This window comes from Carettochelys insculpta, chromosome 2 (assembly GCF_033958435.1).
Source record: "Carettochelys insculpta isolate YL-2023 chromosome 2, ASM3395843v1, whole genome shotgun sequence".
In the NCBI taxonomy this organism is placed as follows: Eukaryota; Metazoa; Chordata; order Testudines; family Carettochelyidae; genus Carettochelys; species Carettochelys insculpta.
The window spans coordinates 47,768,286-47,789,562 of record NC_134138.1 but is presented as its reverse complement, the minus strand read 5'-3'; the positions used below and the strand labels follow the sequence as shown (position 1 = coordinate 47,789,562).

Below are 21,277 nucleotides of genomic sequence, written 5' to 3'. Positions count from 1 at the left end.
TTGCATACATATACACATTTTCTCAGTTTGCTGGTTGGCTGTGATTTAAAGCAAAATATAGTATTCTGGTACATCAGTTTAAATACATGGGCTAGCGTGATAATGGGCCACATCCTCCCTGACTGAATTGACCCGATTTCTCTTCTTGATGTTTACAACTCCACATTAACTGCTGATAATGGGCCACATCCTCCATGACTGAGAAGACCTTGTCAACTGTGGCCCTCCCCTAGACTGTGACTCCCCCTTTCATAAGCCCATGTATTTAAATCTTCCTCTGGAACACCCCACTCATGCATCTGATGAAGCGGGTCACTGCCCATGAAAGCTGTAACACATTTTGGAGCATATCTATAAGGTGCCACAGGACTTCTTGTTGTTTCTGAAGATAGACTAACTCAGCTCCCCTCCAATACTAAGGCAAGAAAGGAAAATGAGAGCAATGAAATAAGAAGGACAATGGACTGAGAGTAGATTTTGATATAGTCAGAAAATGTTACGGTCTTGTAGGAGGAAAATTTAAGGGAAAAAGTAGTTCAGGCAAACCCTATTGAAGGGACAGTTAGTCTAATTCAGTTCAAAGGAAGTACAAGGAGAATGGTAAGAAGTTAAAATGGCCCCATCAGGAACTCTTTCATGACCTGAAACCCAAAAAAGAATCCTATAAAAAGTGGAAATGTGGACTAGTTGCTATGAAGGGGGCACAAAAGAATAGCACTAGCATGTGGGGATAAAAATCAGATGAACTAAGGCTACGTCTACACTAGCCCCAAACTTCGAAATGGCCTCACAAATGGCCATTTTGAAGTTTATTAATGAAGCGCTGAAATGCATATTCAGCGCTTCATTAGCATGCGGGCGGCCGTGGCACTTCGAAAGTGACGCGCCTCGCCGCCGCACGTCTCATCCAGACGGGGCTCCTTTTCGAAAGGATGCCGCCTACTTCGAAGTCCCCTTATTCCCATGAGCTGATGGGAACTTCAACTTCGAAGTGCTGCGGCCGCCCTCATGCTAATGAAGCGCTGAATATGCATTTCAGCGCTTCATTAGTAAACTTCGAAATGGCCATTTGCGTGGCCATTTCGAAGTTTGGGGCACGTGTAGATACGGCCAATGTCACAAAACAAGTTAAGCCTAGCAAGAGCCATAGAAAGATGATAAAAAGTTCAAATACAGTAGGAGCAAGAGAGAGGGAAAAAAAAAGGAAAGCGTAGGTCTTAGTGGAGCAAGAGATAGCTGATGACCTCAAGAATGGTGAGGTGTTTATCTGTTTTGCTTCATCCTTCACTAAAAAAATTATTGTTGGCAGATACTTAACCCAATATTAAGGAGGGAAGAACACAAGCAAAAATAGGGAAAGAATAAGTTAAAAGCTATTTAGCTGAGTTACATGTAACCAAGTTGGTAGGGGCTGATAAAATTCATCCTAGGCTACTTTAGGAGCCAAGTACAGAAATCTTAGAACCTTTTGTAATTATCTTTTAGGAACTGCTGGAGGATGGATGAGGTCCTGGAGGGCTGGTGAACAGTAAGCGTAGGACAGAAGACCCTCAGCATTGTGAAAACCTGGAGAATGGAGATTTGTTCACAACTCTGAAGAAAACTTTGGTGGTGCTTTCAGAAGTTTACAACTAAATACTGAATACAGCTTTGAAACTTTACTCCCTACTGGCCCTGGCCCACCAACTACCCCTTCCTCTTCATACTGTCCTGTTTCTATTCTCCAATTCCCTTGTTTTACCTGCCCTATCCCTTCCCCCATTTCTCTAGCTCCACCTCATTTCATTTACCCTGCCCCACTACAAGCCCTTATCATTGTACAGGAAACAGAAAGGTGGCCATGCAGCTTGTCCAGCACATACAAAAGGGGAAGATGACCAGAGCAAGGACTTAGGAAGTGCAATTCAGCTGAAGGGGCAGCAAAGCAGAATGGCCACCCTACGTCACCCAGCCAGAATAGGGGCTCTGTCCCCAGAAATGTGCTTGTGAGGGGGAAGCACAGTGTAGGAATGACAGACCCATTACCCTTACCTCTTTCCCCTTACCCCTGCGCTGGCCAGGCAGAGCACTCACAGCAAGGAGAGGAGCAGTGGCATGTGATCTTGTGCACCCCCAACCTCTCCTCTAGGGAGACAAGGACTCCCAACCTTCCCAAATTATGCCCATCTTTGTGGTTGACGAGTCAGTTCGTAACTTTGGTATTTGTATGGCTGAGGTTCTAATGTACTGCACCTACCTTTTAAAAGGGGGAACAAGTGTCTAGCACCAACTTCCTAGACATAAGTCTTTGTAGCATTTCAAGGGGAGGAAGGAAAGGGACTTGTTTACCTCCAGCAATGGGCAAGATCAGCTCAGGTTAATGAACTTCAGCTTTCTCCTATCATATCCTTTTGCTGGAGTTAATGGGATGGGTGGCGAGCTCTTCTTGCTTTACAAGAGTAGGGTAGGTTCATGTCTGACCGCTAGGGCCTAAGCGATCATATATTTGGCTTATTTCAAAGCCAAATATCCTGATTCTCAAAGAAGATAGAGGCAAGTTATCCCAGTTTCTTCAGCAGATTTTTTTTCTTTTGGTTGGTTACTTTTTATTGCCTTTTCAGATATTTACATCAAACCTATCACCCTGCTAACAGCCTGGGAGAGAGTCAGTCCCTGACTAAAGTCCTCATTCTCAGCACCTATGTTCAACCTTCTGCACTCAATGCTGCATAAAGGTGAATCTCCAGACACGCAGTGGGATTCCCTGAACTTTCTGTGGGCTGTGCCTCCTATTTAGATGCCAGGGTAGGCATATAAAGTTCAGTGCACCGGAGTGCACAACTCTAGAGACATCCAAACAGTCACACCTAAGTGGAAATGGGCCCTAAATTTAGTTTGCCCTCTTTTCTTGGCATCATTTTCTTAAGGAGAGACGTTATCAAACTATCCAATCAGTCCATTCTGCCTCCTCCTTGTCCCTATTTTCCACAATAGTGTAGTTGAATGATCTCATCCTGTCTTCTTGATACTCCAGTAGAACCCCAGAGTGACAAACTGACCAGTCAATCGTACACCTCATATGGAACTGGTAGTATGGCTTCAGGCAGCACCACATTTAAAAAAAAAATTAAAAAGCAAGCACTTAGATTCTTGTCAACTCATAGAAATATGAAGGGAACGTTTACAAAACTAGGAAATGTCCACGTTTCATTTAAAGATAGTTAAAAGCAGCATTTTTCTTCTGCATATTAAAGTTTCAAAGCTGTATTAAGTGAATGTTCAGCTATATGGCCCCATAACATTTTCTTCAGTTACAAAAAAACATCCATTTCTGAGGTGTTCATAACAATGAGTTTCTACTGTGTCAGTATTTCTTATTCCATTAGCTATGCTGATACTAGTCTTGGTGCACATGTACCTCAGGGTCACAGGAGTGGATTATTTTGAATAGTATGTGTTTGTGGCTTTCCCTACACCTCTTGTGCTCTGGCCACTGTAGCCAAGGGCATAAGGAGTGGAGTAATCTGGAGTCATGGCACCTCAGAGTGGCGCAACAGAAAAATAGATCCTTTGCTCTCAATGAGTCCACATTCATTCCTTATTAATTTTTCTTATTCTAAGCAGACTAATGTCTCTTTTTGCAACCTAGAAGAATCAGGGAAGGAGCATTAAGCTACTATATAATAACACAAGCTGCTTTGCCATGCCTGGATCCCCCCTCTCCCTTCCCCAGGTTGCTAGGGGAAGGGAAATTTTCACTGTCCCAGCAGAGAAGGGGGGTGGCAGCCACGTGGTGCCTTTGAGAGCTGCCAGGAGGAAAGCATAAGCTGCTCCACCATACCCAGACTACCTTCCCGTGTCCCCTTCCCCAGGCTGCTATGGAAATTGTCACTGTCCCAGCAGAGCGGGAAGTAAAAGCACACCATGACAGTAAGAGACACACAGCCCGAGAGCACAACTGCTTTGCCATGCTTGCCCCCTCCCACCTCTCTTTCTTTCCCCATGCCCCTGGGGGGAGGGACAGGCTTGTTTGCCCAGAAAAGGGGGAGAAGCACATGGTGACTGACACTAACACAGTCCCCTCACCTGCTTGCAGCGTGCACAACTGCAGAAACTGCTTTTGCAATCACAGGTTTGGAAGCATGCCCCAACCTGTACCTTACCATGGCTGGAAGCGGCCCATATCTAGCAGGTCCCTGAACATCTTTGCATAGTGCCTAATATGTTAATAAAATATATATGGAGAGACACCCTCATAGAGCTGGATGGGCCCTTGGGAGGTCATCGAGGCCAGTCCCCCTGCCTCCTTAGGAGGACCAAGCACCATTCCCCCACCCACACTTTTTAAAAAAAGAATCTATTTGCCCTAGAGCCCCGCCCCCCCCTTGAAGACTGAGCTCACAACCCTGAGTTTAGGAGGCTAATGCGCAAGCCACTGAGCTATCCCTCCTCCCTTCTGCACAGAGGATGTTTAAAAGCCAAAATTGGTCCTCGCAAGCAATACATCCCTATCATGTGCCATCAAGTTTCTCTCATGAGAGTCTGTGTGTTAACTTATCTACAGTAAATAGCTCCTTAACATCTGGCTTTCAATTATGTTTTGTTACAGTGGGCTCGAGAGCAGGCGCTGACCACGGCTCCCGCCCCTGCTGCTAGCTGGCACAGGTCCCCAGGAGAAAATGCATGTGGGAAGACATGTTCCCAGATGACATGGACAGGTTGTGGGTAAATGTGTGGAGGACAACCACGCTGGAGGAAAGACAAGCTGATTGGGAAGAAGGGAGAGCCCTCAGACAGCACGAATTGGAGACCCAGCAGGAGAGGTTGCAGCTGATGAGGCAGCAAACAGAACTGCCTGGTACAGGAGCACAGAGCCCCACTTTAACCCATGATGAATTACATGCCCTCCTCCCATGTTCCTTAACCTCCCATCATTGGCACCCCAGAATGGGAGGGGGGGGCAAAGGGGGAAGTCAAGACAACCTTGTATTCCATTCTCGGGACTCTTCTGAGAGCAGAAGGCTGATATTCCCCCCACCTGTAATGGCAAAATGCCCTTGTTTACCTACCTCCAAAGCCACATCATGAACTCACTTAGTGGCCCCTGAATAAAAACAATTAAGCTGAAGAAAAGAATGTGTTCATTGCTTGCAAGGCATGAGGTGGTGGGTTTAAACAGCAAGCACGCCACTTGTGAGGTGGGGCACCATATGTGGTATGTTGCCTTCACTGAGGTCTAACCAAGTTGGGAGGTTCCTGAACCTGGATTTTGAACAGTCAAAGGCACATGCTACCACCGTTCAGCACTTGCTTAGCCTTAGTTGAGCTGCTCCTTACTGCTGTCCCAGCTGCCTGTGTGCAATTTCATGAGCCAAAGGAACAAGGATAAGCTGGGTCTTCCAGGAGCACTAACTGCATCTCCATGACTCCAAAGATGATTTTCTTGTCTGGAAAGAAAGTTCCATTCTGCAGCTTCCTGAACAGACCAGAGTTCCAAAAGATGTGGGCATCATGCACGTTTACCAACCATTCCACATGGATGGCGGTGAAATGGCCCTTGTGATCTACCAATGCCCACAATACCATGAAGAAGTACCCCTGGTGGTTTACGTAGTCTGTGGCAAGGCGGTCTGGTGCCAGGATAGGGATGCGTGTTCCATCTATCCCCCTGCTACACTTAGTGGATGGTTTTGCCATGAAAAGATTCCCTATGTCCTGCATATCTCCTAGAGTCACAGGCTTTTGTAGCAGAAGATCATAGATTGCTTTGGCTATCTGGATCACAGCAGCCCCACTGCAGATTTTCCCCACTCTGAATTGATTGCCCACTGACTGGTAGCTGTCTGGTGTTGCAAACTTTGACAGAGCAATTGTCACTCCCTTCTGTACTGTGCGAGTAGGTCTCATTTTGGTACCGCAGCCCTCCAGAGTGGGTAAAGCAATTCACAAAGTTCTATAAAAGTGGCCTACGCATGCAGAAGTTTTGGAGCCACTGCTGTTCGCCCCCTGCCTGCACAACAATGTAGTCCCACCAGTCTGAGCTCCTCCCATGACACCAGAAACTGTTCCACTGTGTACAAGGCATTGCATGCAGCCAGCCTCTCCCCATTCCTCCTCTCCAGTGTCTCTCTTTCATATACGTCCCTGTCCTCCTTGGAGTCTTCATCATTCTCACAGCTGCTTAGGCTCTGCACATACCGCAGCACAATAAACAAGGTGCTCAGAATACTTACCACAGCTGTTTTAAGCTGCAGGGGTTCCATGCTAACCCTGCAAAAATATCTGCACAGGTATGAAAAAAGGGCATGAAAACCATTGCTTTCCAAAGGGGGGGCGGGGCAGAGACAAGTACACTGTGGGATGCTAATGACACACCATGAATGGCACATTTTTATTCCATTACACACTGGGACAGAAATCCACAATGCTACCAGACAGCAGGAACTGTGGGATAGGTACCTACAGTGCATTGCTGACAAAACTGAACCTAGCAACGCTAATGGAGACACTCTGTCGACTTTATTTACCAGTGTGGACATGCACCTTCAACTTTACAAAATTGGGTGCTAGAAAATCGACCTTAACAAAGTTGAGCAAATTGCCTAGCGCAGACACTCAGTCACAAAGGGCAGTTGAAAGCTGCCAGAGACCTGGAGCCTGGTGGAATCGTGGAAGGAGGCTGAAAGTAGTTCCTGGGAAACAACTGAAGACAGGAGAGCAGTGAAATAGATCTGCTGGCTGGTATCTCTAAGCCTGAGCTGGCGGTGGAGGGAAAAACCATGTAAGTTGCCAGCTGGCTCTAAGCCAAAGAGCCAGAGTCAAGGGCTGGAGAGGGCCAACAGCAGAGAAACAGAGGAGATGTTTACCTGCTTGTACCTCCAGGGCTAGAAAGCTGCACACAGAGGAACTATGAAAGGACATGGAGGCGTGAGGGATGCTCTGCTGGCAAGGAAACTCCTAGCAAGGAGGCTGTGGGGTTCCTACTGGGACAAGTGGTATCACACTCCAGCTGGAAGGGTTTGGGTGACTCTTCTGGTACAAAGACAGAAAAGTGCTGTGCTGAAGACCCACAGCATGGTAAGAGATGCCAGGGCTATGCTGGGATTTGATGTATTGCTTAGGCCAGGGTATTCAGCTGTGTTTCACGCACAGGGCTTTCTTTTGTAATCAGTTATCTCCACCAGAGAAATCATCTGTATTCAGAAAGACTGTCTGGGCTATTTCTGGAGACTCTGAGGGTGGGGAACTGAGGCACTTAGGACTGTTCTGCTGTGGCCTGCCAGCAGAGGGTGCTCCAGCTGGGGCTGCTCTGTGACAGTAACTAGTATTTTTTTTACTACATACAGGCTACGTCTACACGTGCACGCTACATCAAAATAGCCTATTTCGATGAATAACGTCTACACGTCCTCCAGGGCTGGCAATGTCGACGTTCAACTTCGACGTTGGGCAGCACCACATTGAAATAGGCGCTGCGAGGGAACGTCTACATGCCAAAGTAGCACACATCGAAATAAGGGTGCCAGGAACAGCTGCAGACAGGGTCACAGGGCAGACTCAACAGCAAGCTGCTCCCTTAAAGGGCCCCTCCCAGACACAGTTGCACTAAACAACACAAGATCCACAGAGCTGACAACTGGTTGCAGACCCTGTGCATGCAGCATGAATCCCCAGCTGCGGCAGCAGCAGCCAGAAGCCCTGGGCTAAGGGCTGCTGCACACGATGACCATAGAGCCCCGCAGGGGCTGGAGAGAGAGCATCTCTCAACCCCTCAGCTGATGGCTTCCATGGCGGACCCCGCTATTTCGATGTTGCGGGACGCGGATCGTCTACACGTGCCCTACTTCGACGTTCAGCTTCAAAGTAGGGCTCTATTCCCATCCCCTCATGGGGTTAGCGACTTCAACGTCTCACCGCCTAACGTCGATTTCAACTTCGAAATAGCCGGCACGTGTAGATGCGGCCACAGAACGCACATTTAGTGTTCATATTTGGCCAGGTGCATCTCAGGTGTAAATGAGAAGCATTCCATTGAAGCCAATGGAGTTGCACTGCTTTACAGAAGCCTTTAGTCTCACCTGTATTGTTACAGGTTATTTATTGGAGGTGTGTGTGTGTGTGTGTGTGTGTGTGTGTGTGTGTGTGTCACTTAGCCCCCATTGCTGTATGTTTGGGGTGTGTGTGTGTGTGTGTGTGTGTGTGTGTGTGTGTGTGTGTGTGACTTAGCCCCCATTGCTGTATGTTTGGGTCTTCTTTCAACTTCCTGTGTTTCAGAGTCATTGAAGCTTCAGGCAAGGAATCTGGAAGCGCCAAGAGCCAATGGAGAAGGCTGGGTGCCAAAATTTTAACTCAATTTGACTGCTGCATCTGGTTGCCAAAAGTGGCATCTGCCTGGGGCAGTGGAGATGCAGGAACATCTTTTACTGGTAATAGTTCTAGTTAAATGTACCCTGCCTGCATTGGTATTTCTGGGAGGGGGCGGGGGATGTGGTTTTTGTCCTTGTGTGCATTTGTGTCCTTGTGTACGGTTTTCTGCAATCAGATACATTTGTCTGTTAAGTACAAGAAAGGTCATTGGGCTATTATGTAGCCCAGAGGGTTTGTTCTCTCACTCATGTGCATGTAGATTACATCAATGGGAATGACATATGTGCATGAGGGTGGAAATTGACTTCTAAATGTAGAGCACTGCCAGTGCGTGTTACAAAATGAAGTCTAGCTGCTCGCTGCACAGGACAGAGGCACGCATCTTCTCCTTTCCTCCCCCACCCCCCGGCCAAAGATCCCCACATGCAGAATCTGAGTCACATTTCAGATGAGCTGTGCCCTTGTCACATTGACTGGGCTGAACCCAGGCTCATAAGGACACAAAAATCTCCACCTCACTCCAATATTTAAGCCCCTTACAAGATTGGCTCCCACCTTGGTGGAAGGTGGGGCAGGAGTTGAGCAGACAGGGTGACAGAAGCTTACATTCTGTAGAAGCAGGGGGCTACTAGCCAGGGAGCGCAGCTGTGGTGTGATCAATTTCTGCCCTAAATGGCAATGGGGAGAGAAAGGAACTAGACACTAGTAGGCGAAGAAGGTAGATAAACACTAAAGGAATATCTGATACAGCAAGTAAGTTAAAGGGCTCCAGCCATGTAAACTAAAGGATTCAGGGGCCGGAGAAGGAAAGCTGGAAACCTGGGGCACCTCTTAAAGAAAGCAAGCTTCCCACAGCGACAGTTGTTAAAACAAGGAGCTTGGTTTGCCAGACCAGTCAGCAAAGCCAACGCTGACAAACAATGTGAAAATCCTGAACTTGGATACTTGTTCCAAAAGAAAAGGCAAATTCTTCTCTTTCTGAAGGAAATTCAACTGACTGCTTCGAACAGGCACGGATGGGGAAACTTTTTGGGGTTGGGGCCACAGACAAGTGAGAAGCAAATGGAAATGCAGGGGGGAGAAAGATAGTCACCTCACTCCTCTTGCACTCCAGCTCCACAGGGAAGGGAGCACCAAGGCTCACAGCCTCTCCCCAGAGCTGGAGGAACTTTTCTGCAGGCCTATGGCTATTAGATTGTAAGCATTTCCCTGCCTTGCCCCAGGCTCGGGGTTGGGGCCCAAAATGAGGGGTTCAGTGCGCAGGAGGGGGCTTGTTGGGAGCAGGCTGGCATGGGAGTGCAGGGTCTGAGTAGAAGGTGGAGTGCAGGAGTGGGCTGGGGTGCAGGGTCTGGGCAGGAGGTAGGGTGCAGAGCAGGCTGAAAGTGGGGATGCAGGATCTGGTACAGAGGGAAGGTGCAGGAGCAGGGTGAAGTTGAAGGATTTGGGCTGGAGGAAGGGTGCAAAAGCAGACTGGGGTGTGTGTGAGAGGGAGCAGAGGACTGGAGCACCTCTCTGGCACAGGTGTCTCCATGCCACCACACTTGGAGGTACTGCCCCCCTCTCCCCCACATCCATTGGCTGTGATTCCCAGCCAATGGGAGTGATGAATGGGTGGAGCCTGCAGGAACAGCTCTTCCCTGTACTGCTGCTCCTTCCCACCTATAACCAGAGCCCACAGGCCAAATGCAGCACATGATTTGCTCTGATCCAGCCCACAAAGCTCAGAGCTCTCTCCCACAGTGGGGAGTCAGATCTGTCACTCCAGCCACATGCATGGGGGTGGGGGAGCCTGCATGGCTGGAGCACTAGTGCTAGCTCACCCCACTGTAGGTGTGAGGCACTGAGTCTCAGGGGCTGGATCAAGGCAAGCTGCATTTAGTGATTTCCGCATGCCTTGGTTAGAAGCATCCAATGCAAGAAAGTCTCAGTGTTAAGAAGTGAAAAACTCTCTCACGCCATCTATTGCTGATGAGTGCACTGGTGCAAATGGGCATGAAGTCACTGTGGCTACGTCTACACTAGCCCCAAACTTCGAAATGGCCATGCAAATGGCCATTTCGAAGTTTGGGGCTAGTGTAGACACGGCCTGTGTATGTTATCTTGGCGTCAGTGGTAGTAAATATATTTCTAGATATTCAGATTATAGCAGACATAGCGACTGCTTCAGAGACAACCCACATCTTAGAAGAATTAAATGCTTGCAAATTACATGCCAGACTAATGGCTACTCATGCATTTGGTGGAGCTACAGACTTCTCTGAAAGAGTGGTAGGTGTGTGGAGTATAGGCTTTGCTCAGAGAAAAATGTAATCTCACCTACACACACTGCAGAGACCATATACTCTCACTAGGACCAGCTTCAGAATCTTCTAAAGACACTGAAAAAGCCATAAGTGTAATGTCTTCCCTGTACTTTTTTTAATCACAAGAAGAACTCAAGAAGACTGCAGGTCTTGGAGAAAAAAAATAGATGCTGTGGGACTAAAGTTCAAATCAGCCCAAGCTGGGAAAACTCACTGGCTTTCTCAAATGGGATCATTGGCAGTTGCAGTAATTGAAGAGAACAGTTTCTAGTTTTTGGAAGATAAGATGGATCAAAGTAAAAGTAGTCTCCAGGCCTCATTGTTACAAGTTCAGAGAAGACAATTGTCATTCTCTTATGTCTCTGTTGAAGCCACCTGTATCATAAAACAGTTTCACCTAGGCAGCTGCTACAACAGTAGTAGATCTTTATCCATCAATAAACGTGACAGAGAGAGAGAGATGGTCCTCTTAGTCTGTATTCTATCAGAACGAAAAGAAAAGGCAGTCATAGCACTTTAAAGATGAAACAAAGTAAGTCTTCAGAGTGCTACAGAACTGCTTTTTTGCATCAATAGATGATTCACTTAGCTCAGACATATATAGCCATTGAAAAAAATACACCTCCAGAAGCAAAGCCTTGGCTGACGAGGCCCCTAGGCTGACTCTTTAACTGAGGGCAAAGTGTATTTATAAAGCCAGTTTGAAAAAAACCAAAACAATCCACTTGATTTTTTACAAATATGCAGCTGTGACATCTGGATTCTACTTAAGCTTTATTGTACTATAACATGTGCATTTGTAAAAGTTACAAGTTTGAGAAGACTGACAGTTGGCTGGTAGTGCTTCACGCCATTCATGAGGCTGACGTGCCATGAGATGTAAGTCAAGAGTTTGAATGCAGAATAGAATCTCATACAACATATGCATGAAGATTTGATTTCAACTGCAACAGAGTCAGTCTTGCTCCTAGGCTCCAGGGCCCTGTTTAGTTCACCGGTCCCACTTTGAGGGCCCAGCTGCCCTCACCAGGATGAGGGATGATCTGGGGGAAAACTCAGTCCCCACCCACTCATTCAGGTTCTGGCTCAGGGAGCCTATGCCTCTGCTACTGAGCAGAGCTACCTCCCTTAGTGCAGCATCTCTTCTCCCTAGGCCACTTCCCCAGATGCCTTCTCCAGGCCACAGCAACAGCAAATCCTTTTTCTTGATCTGCTCCAGCTGGATGATGAGATCTTCCCAGCCTCTAGTTGAGCCCAGGATTAGGAAATCTACTTACTCACTGTTGAAGCACTATACCCCTACCTCTGGTATTCCTGCTTGTCTCCTCGCAAACTTTCTCTCTTCTACTACTCTTATCTTTCACACTCTCCCCCTTGCTCTGCTCGGGGAAAAGGTTTTAAAGGTAGGTTTAAGTGGGACCAGCTGGCCTTCATTGATTTAGGGCAACCTCCATGCCAGCTGCTCCCACTCTGACTGCCAGCTCAAAACAACCCTGTTTTAACTTCTTATATTTTCTCCCCTGGTTTCACCCTGCCACCGAACACTAGTAACTCAATCTGATCTTCATCTTCTGCTTCCTGGGATGAAAGACTTAGGAATTGATCTCTTTTTAACTCCCAGTCAGAACAGCTAAATGTCATGGTCTTTGTTTGTCATTGAATAGAATTTTGTGAACTGAGAGAAGTCACCATCAGCCTGATCATGTTAATAAATTAATAAGCATATCAGCTGAAGGACTGTAAGTAATTGGCAGGTGAGAAGCTACCAAACAAAAGTGCATTGCCTCTGAGAAATCTGTTAACAGAGCTTTGCAAAATAATAACAAGAAAGCAAGCAGATGCTTTATAGAAGACCTGAATAGCCAACTTTTTTGTGTGACAATTTTAAAGAGGAGTTAAATCTAACAAAATAGTCAAGAAATATTTTCAAATTTTTACCATGGTGCCATAGTGCTCACCTTCTCCCTGGTGGTGTAACACCTCACCCCTCTGTAATTTCAAACACACACCCTCTAATTTCAGTTCCAGAGGAAAACACTTAGTAAGCATTGCTGCATATCTCAAAACATTTACTCTAAACATATGTTCAGGGAGTGGAATATAACAGGGTTTCAAGATATATGGCACAAGAATTTGAGATGTATGCTGCAAACTTGCATTCTAAGTGCATTTTATTTGCTTTATAAAATTTGGTAAACATCCACTAAAACTCTGTATTTTACAAGATTCTGTGCTGTGTGTCAATATTCTTTCTCTTTACAAACATTGGTGTGTCCATTGAGGTAAATGACATTGTGCTGATACTGAGCTTCCATCAGAGAATAGCAAATTTATAAACAATAAGCCTTACAACACAGAATCTTGGAAAATAGTGATGTTCCAACTTTACAGATGTCATAAAGAGTATAACTGACTTGCTCAAGCCTTGCCAAAGGAGGTCAGTAGCAAAAGTAGGAATAAAATACAGTGATCCTGACTTAATTTTCTGCTGTAACCATTAGAACGTGGATTGAAAAATTCAGCTTTAGAAGTTTTGCCTTCCTACTACTCCAAAATCCTGCTATTTTTTGTTTTAGAATTGTCATTCTTTCAGACAATTAAAATGAGATTGAAAAACTTTGGAAACATTGTGTGGTTCTTCCACTTGTTCAATTGCTGCTGAGGCTTGAAGTTGTGTTAATGTGGACCTAAGAATTTTACCACCTTTGACTATAACCTATATTCTTATATGAATAATGCCAATTGTGATTGTTGATTGATCTGAACAAAGCTCGACTTGTGCTTTGGATACCTGAACAGTTGCAACACAGCTAGCAATTAAGACAGCTGCCTAACTAGTATCCTACCATAAAACTAACAAACAAATTTTAAAAAAGCAAGGAGGAGTATCTGTAACTGAAATGCTTAATGTCCTTTGACCACCTGTAGGTGGGTAGTCTCTCAAAATGTTGCTGATCTATTACTTACACCCACTATACAAAGATTGTTGGTACTTTATTGCCTGTGGAAAATCCTGCTGTGGCTTGTGCTGAGAATGATGGTATATTTAATGATACTTTGGTTTTAGTAGGAGGAAGTAACTGTCTTTGGACCTATCTATTTTTTGAGTTCCGCTGATCACATTTTATCAGTGCAGTAATTCACTCTGATACAGTTTCAAACTCATTTATCAAAAGAGGAGGACAGGTTGAATCTCTCTAGCCGGAACTCTCTTGTCCGACAACATCCATAATCTGGCATGGTTTTAGTTAACCAGACAAACTTGGGTGTGGCCAAGTGGCCAAGTTTCCCCACGGTCCCATAAAGTTTTGTTTACAGCCACCCACCCTGGCTCTCAGTGTTCTGTGCAGTTATTTGACTGTAGTTTACCCCTAAATGTCTTCTAAGAGCCCAGTAAGCAGTAGAAGTATTGATAATGCTACTAGACAATTGACCTCTCATAGTCTGGCAAATTCTCTTGTTCAACACCAATCATGTCCTGAAGGTGCTAGAGTAGAGAGGTTCAACCCATAGTTACATTCCCAACATCACTGGGAGTATTCCAGGCTCATATGCTTGCCAGGAACACTTTATACTCTTCAGGTAGAATTTGTTTGTTTTAAAGCTGCAACCCCAAAAACTGAATTCTGAAACTTGATCAATGGAGCAATGTCCCTTTATAACAGAACTAAATTTTGACTCTTCTCTCCCCATCATTCTTATTAGCTCCCTTATAGCCTGCAGCCACATATACATCCTATACATTGAACTGTAGCCAAACTGAGTGAGGTTCTCTCTCTTATTGGATCAACTTCCGTTGGTAACAAAAGACTTGCTGTCAAACCACACAGAGCTCTTGTTCAGTTCATTACAGTGCAGAGGCACATATATAAATTATGAATTCTTTACTTACTATGTAGAAATGATTACCTGCTTATTATATTATTTTCAGATAAATTCTTGAAATTATTCCTGTGTTCCAAGGACCCACTGAACCCCTTGTGTTCTCCTCTGTGACTTTCATTAATTGTTTTTCTAACATGATTAGAGTATTTGCTTGAAAATCTTTTCATACAAATTCATGAACACGTGCATTACTTGTGGTTAGCTTGCTGGGAAAGTAGCTGTCACTCATCCACGCACTAGGAAAAAGTATCAAACTTTATTTACAGGGGAGAAACATGAAGGAGTTGCTGGGAGAACTTCATTTAAATAGTACAGAGGTTTGACAACAGAATACTCTAAAACAGTCTTGAGTACAGTGAGACTGCTCAGGTAGAACTAAACTTATCTGAAGGATACAGGCTGTCAGTCCTAGTACATGAACAGATCATTTGACTTCAGCACTACTCCTGCAGGATACGAACCATGAAGCAAAACTCTCACTGAAAATTAGGCTAATTATTCTTTCTTTTAGTAGTAAGTATGATGACTTTTATATGGTAAAATTTTCAGAAGTTTAAATAAAACTCCCTTGTTTGCTAAATAATTTCTTGCATACAGAGGGATGAAATGGATTGTGGCAGGATATAATTTTGGGGAATGTATTTCCAATTATAACTGTCTGAAACTTATAAAAATTACCTTTGTAAAATATATAAAAAAACTTGCTGCTATTTTTCCCATTGCTTACTTCTTACTCTCCAGATTGCAAACAATTTGTGATGTTCAGTACCTCTCTGCTACTTGCTGCAGTATTACTCACTTTTGTTCCAGCACGAGTTAAATAAATATATGATTCAACACTATCCCTCCTCCCCTACTACAGTAAGTTAGGCACAGCTTCTGTCAATATTGGAATGACAACAGACATTGATTGAAATGCTCCTCGGGCATATATTTTTTCCTCTTTCCTCTGGCTTTGAAAAGAGCAAATTAGCTACAGATGTTAACCTCTACAACAAATAATGGCCCCCATATTCCATCCTCATTCAAAAAACAATACCCTGTCAAAGAACTGTGTTCTCACCTCCTTAACATATATGTCACTGTTTCAAAAATCAGAGGTTAAGGTGTATTAGAATATCTGAAATGGAGAAACTGATGCTGCAACACGTTGTGCAGGGCTGTTTTTTGTGGGATGTGTTGAAGAACTGTAGCCTTTGTAGAGGAGAGGGAGGAGAAATGCTGTCATTTGAGTACATTCACAATCCCAGTTTAGCTGAGTTTCTGCTAACCAAGAACAGCAGTGAAATAACTAATGTTGCCTAATAGCGGTTACTTAAGTAAATACGGAGTTAACAACAAAACTCGCCTCTCTTCAAGCTATTGTTTAAGGCAGTGTTTTTCAACCAGGGTATGTGCACCCTCGGGGGTACACAGAGATCTTGTAGGGGGTAAATCTCCATAGGTCGGGCCGGGCTGGAGAACCAGGGCTCCCGCGCTGCTGAGCGCCCTAGACACAACCCCGTTCCTGGTTGGCTGCTGGGCAGGGGCGGAGCGGCCCCTCCACGTGCAGCCCGTAGAGCCGCACCGCCAGAGTAGTCCGCTCGGTGCTGCAGTTGTTACTGCCAGTGCTGGAGGGGGATGGCCCGGAACGGGGGCCGCTGCCTGGCCGGGCTGCTGCTCGCCCTGCTGTTCCTGGCCGCCGCGGGGTCCCGGGCTAGCGGTACTCCTCGCCCGCTCCGCTTCTTCGGGCAGGTGCCGGAGAACAGCCCGGCGGGCACGCGGGTGCAGGGGCTGCGGGTGCCCCTGCGACGGCTGCTAGGCCCCGGGGAGCCGCCGGGGGCGTGGGCGCTGGAAGGAGCCGGCGCCTCTCGCTTCTCCTTGCACCTGGGGCCAGGGCCGCTGCTGCTCCTGCGGACGGCCGAGAGCCTGGACCGGGAAGGGCGGCAGCAGTACAGCCTGTCCCTGCGGCGGCCGAGTGCGGCCGCCTCCGCCCGGTGGGCGCTGCTGCGGGTCCGGGTGCTGGACCGGAACGATCACCGGCCCCGCCTCCGAGCCGGGCGGCCCCTGGCCGTGGGCGAGCTGGCGGCGCTGGGCAGCGAGGTGGTCCGGCTGCGCGCCCTGGACCGCGACGAGGGAGCCAACGCGCTGCTCACTTACCGCGCGTGGCCGGCCGGCGCCGGCAGCCGCCTGCTCTTCGTGGTGCCGCGCAGCGGGCAGGTGCTCACGGTGGGCTCTCTGCTGGGGCGCCGCAGGCTCAGCCTCTGGGTCTCGGCGCAGGACCACGGGCTGCCCCGGCCCCTGCGGAGCCCGGCGCGGCGGCTGCAGCTGGCGGTGCGCAGGGAAGGCGCCCGCCGGGCCCGCTCCCTCCCGGTTCCGGAGCCGCCGTCACCGCTGGGAGGCGGCTCGATCTCCTACACGGCGCGGGTACCGGCCGGGGTGGGGCTGGGCGAGCCCATCTTCACGGTGCCGGGGAGCCGCTACCAGGAGACCGGCGGCAGCTGGTTTGAGCTGGCTGCTCCCGCCGCCCACGTGGAGCTGGAGCGGGCGTCGGGCAAACTCCGCCTGACCCGTCCGCTGCCCCCGGGCGGGCGCGCAGAGGCGCTGGTGAGAGTGCGGCGGCGGGGCGGGCCAGGTAAGGCCGGGCGCGGGAGGGCGGGTGCGCCCGGGCTGACAACATGGGCCCAGCTGCCTTCGGCCCCCTGCTTCCCGCCCAACCACGGGGCCTGACCCCATGGTGGCCCCTCCCTGCACGCTGCAGCCCGGCAGGGGGGCCCAGGTCGACCCCCCCGACTTTCCGTCTTGCGGTTAACAGCCCCCTCCGCCTTGTGCAGTGTAATCCACCCCCAGACACTTCGGTTGCGTTGGTTGGGCGCTTTGGCGGGGGTGACCGGTAAGCCTGCAGACTGGGAACGCTTCGTTAAGGGGGCTGGAAAGGTGAACACACCCATAGAAGCAGTAGCTAGCACATGGCAACAGGCTAGCCCAGCCTGAGCCGCACAGCCCATCGTCCTGTGCCCTCCCCCCCAGTGCAATTTCAGGAGCCAGCTTTCACTGGCTGGAGGGGTAGCTCAGTGGTTTGAGCATCAGCCTCCTAAACCCAGGGCTGTGAGCTCGATTCTTGAGGGGGCCCTTTAGGGATTGAGGATGAAGGGGGAAGCTTGGTCCTGTCAAGAGGGTTGGGGACTGGACTCAGTGTCCCTTCCAGCTCTATAAGATGTGTATCTCCATATATCCTGGGGGAAATACCTTGGGGTGTTACAGATTAGGTGTGGTTGGTTTTGGGTAGATCTGCTTCAATCCCCTGAGATGTGTTGAGCTCAAGCCTCCTTCCATGGATGGTGTGAGCTAAGGGCTGGGTCAGGGGAGTGGGGTGCCTGCTGCGTTTGGCTGTGGTGGGGGGGAGATGCAGGGCATTTTAAAAGGGTCTTTGCAATGGCCTGGTGTGTCCCTCCTCTGTCCAAATCCAGCTTCCTGAACACAAGCATGATTCTGGGTGGTGAGCAAATGGTGAGAGATCTGGCTGGGGGAGAGGCAGAGAGAGAGTTGAAAGCCAAGTTATTGGTCAGTGTTCAGTAGTATGTGAATCCTCAACTGTGGGTCTTTAAAAAAAAAAAAAAAAAAAAAAGCCTCAAATCTAATTGTCGTCAGATAAAAATAACCCTTTAAACTGCCAAAACTTTGGCCTGGGGCCTGCAGCATTTGCTAAGAAGCACTGTCTAGCCCTGTGGTATCCTGTACGCTCCCCGTTCAGCACATGTGGCAAATGGGGCTCAGGAGAGCTGCACATGTGGGACGCCCCTCCAGCCGGTCTGTACATGCACCCCAACACATGGTAGGACAAGTGTGTAGTGGCACCAGCAGCAGCTCCTCTGGCCCTGGTGCACCTCCAGCTGTCTGGTGGTTTGTGGCACAGCTTCAGCCTGGGGTGGCTCGTGTGGCTCTGGTGAGCAGGCTCGGGGGTGGTGCCTGGCTGAGGGGGAGTCCTGTGGCAATCAGTTAAATTTCTTTTGGCCACCACTGGTGTAGCCTTATATGGAACCATAGCACAAATATCGACCAGACTAAAAAGTTGAGTTTCAAGTTTCACTATTTTTATGCATGAAGCCCATTAATGTTAGTGAAATTAGATATGGAATAAAGCATTTTAAATCCCTTAATAGAAACTAGTAATGAGGGTGGGTCCAATTACCAATTAGCCCTTTGTCATATTAATTGAGTCATGAAATGCTAAAAATAAACTAAAACATGTTCATCCTCCAAACTGTTCCTGGGCTCTATGGCCAAATTCTGTCATATGCCATGTCAGGTTCTCCAGTAATTTGTCAGTATGATAGTGTGAGTTTTGCTTATAGTAAGATGTTGGCAGATTTTGAAAGTTTTTTTAAGAGAGGAATGTGCAGCAATTATAAGCAAGCACGTGTATTGAACCAGATTCTGAGCTGTGCTCTTTATCCTGAGACAACTGTGCGTGTGATATACAGAGATACACATCTCATAGAGCTGGAAGGGACATTGGGAGATCATTGAGTCCAGTCCTCTTGGCAGGACCAAGCACCATTCCTTTTCACTTATTTGCCTCAGATCCCTAAACATACCCCTCAAGGATTGAGCTCACAACCCTAGGTTAAGCAGGCCAATGCACAAACCACTGAGCTATCCCTCCCCATAACTCTGATGTTCTACCAACTGAGCTGGCCAGGCTCACAAGTTCTGACACTGTGGCCACAATACATGGTTTTTCAACAATACTTTTTTGACATCCCAAGGCTGAAATAAGTAAAATGGACAAATCATGTCCACACAGCCACAGTATTGTGTAACAGAGTATTCACATTTAAAGGGCCTTTATTCAAAAGCTCACCAGGGGAAAAAAAACAGCAGAGGTCACAGCACTGGCTAGAGTGATTACTGAACTGGTGAAGTGACCTTTAAAATTTGCAGGGTAATTTTGGCTTCCCTGGGGGGGGGAAAAAAAGCAGCAGAGCTCACAGCGCTGGCTAGAATGATTACCTACCTGGGCATGATGGGACCCTCCCCGTTCCCCATCCGCGCACAGCCCTGCTCTGGAGGCCAATATAGCGAATAGCTGTGCTTTGTTCACACACGCTCATTTTGAACCTGAAGGGTGAGGGGGCTCCATGAAAGTTGTTGGAAGAACTATTATTTGGAGGCAAAAGCTGCCTTATTGCAATGATTTTTTTTCTGTCTATGGCAGTGTGAATGTTCTGTATTTCTCAGGGGGTGAGGGGGGGAAACCATCTTTTAAAACAAACAAAACAAGGGTAGACAAGCCTTGAGAATCAAATAGCCTCCAGATGGAGAATTGTTCTCGTACAAATTGTCAGCTCAGTTTAATGGAGAGAGATTTACTGTGCCATAAATGTATATATTTTAAAATGGCTATGGCTAGATCTACAGTACAAAGCTCATACTGGCGTAGTCTGATAGCATAAACACAGCCTATCCTGAAAAGAGTTCTTCATTCTATGTAAGTACACCCTCTCTGAGAGCTGTTAAATTCTGTTAATTATATTGCCGGCAGTGCTTATCCACTGCCAGAGCTGCAATCATTCTGGAGGTTTTGTCAGCGTAACTGTCACTCTAGAGTGTGGGGGTTTTCCATCGCTGCTGGTATGTACAAAGCACAGTTGTACCCAAGTGTCTCAGAGAGACTGATTGAAGAACTGAAAGAGAGACCTCTGCTGAGCGTTGAGAGAGATCAATATTTCGAAGGAGGAAGTAGAAAGAGCAGTGAAATAATTAAAGAAAAACTGGAGCCCTGGAAATAAGATTGTGGGGGAGAAAGTGTGATATGGCATGGAAAGAAGGGAAGGCACCTGAGGAATGGACAAGATCCGTGCCACTGACAAGACACAATGGCTATGTATACACAGGCAGCCTCTTTCTACAGAGGCCTCTGTCGACAGGGAAATCTCCACAGAACCTCTGACAGACAGCTGCTGCACACAACTTGCTTTGTTGACCCAGAACTTCCAGACTGCACTGCTCTCTGACAGGAGAGCAGAATGGCAGCTCTGCAAACAGGGCTGCCTGGCAACCGGAAACCCTCTGTCAACGGAATTGTCTACATGGGCACTGTCGACAGAGATGATATCCCTGTTCCAGAGCAGGGTTAACACTGCTGGCAGAACAACAGACTTCAGACCAATTTAGCCACATAGACCCTCTGAAGTTTTGTCAATAGGAGCCCTTATAGACACAGCCAACAAAGGAAGCATGTTGGAGTGCATGTGCTACGGAACAGTTGCCCTAATGAGTTGTCTAAGCAAGGTGCTGATGATGATACTGATAGAGGGGCTGAGACTGCAGATAGTAGACCATTTAGCAGAGGAGCAGGTGGGATTCAGGAAAAATAGAAGTACATTACAGCAGATATTGGCACTAAGATTGGTAGCAGAGAAAGCTTGACGAAAAAACAAGAACATCTACGCTTGCTTCCTTGATTTTCAGAAGGCATTTGACAGATCAGAAAGTAACTTGGGCGGTGTTGGAGTTGTAGCTACTGGATAGCAGACTGATAGGGTTGTTGAAGGATGTCAGTGACAAGGCAGAGGCAGTGGTGAGAACATGTGGGCTGTTGGGAAGTTGGTTTAGAAGGTGTAGAGGTACAAGACAAGGAGGTCTGATATTGCCGAGTATCTTCAACCACACATCTAGAGAGAGCAATGGACAAGATCAAGGAAGAGGTAGAAAGAATATCTGTACACAGGATAAGAATTAGCAACTTGAGGATCACAGAT

At 47.4% G+C, this 21,277-nt stretch overlaps 1 protein-coding gene across 2 annotated transcripts in view; it reads left to right on the top strand.

Moving 5' to 3' along the window:
- The window catches only part of DPY19L4 (dpy-19 like 4), a 69,724-nt gene extending 64,636 nt beyond the window's left edge, over positions 1-5,088 (top strand). The window contains exon 19 of one of the 2 annotated variants that reach the window (XM_074986925.1): positions 4,589-5,088. In XM_074986925.1, the coding sequence (XP_074843026.1) occupies positions 4,589-4,708 (120 nt within the window). In that variant the 3' untranslated portion in view covers positions 4,709-5,088. Of the gene's footprint in view, positions 1-1,485; positions 1,522-4,588 lie in introns of those variants that run through there. The other variant, XM_074986926.1, reaches the window with a different exon arrangement.
- Positions 5,089-21,277: the final 16,189 nt, after the last annotated feature.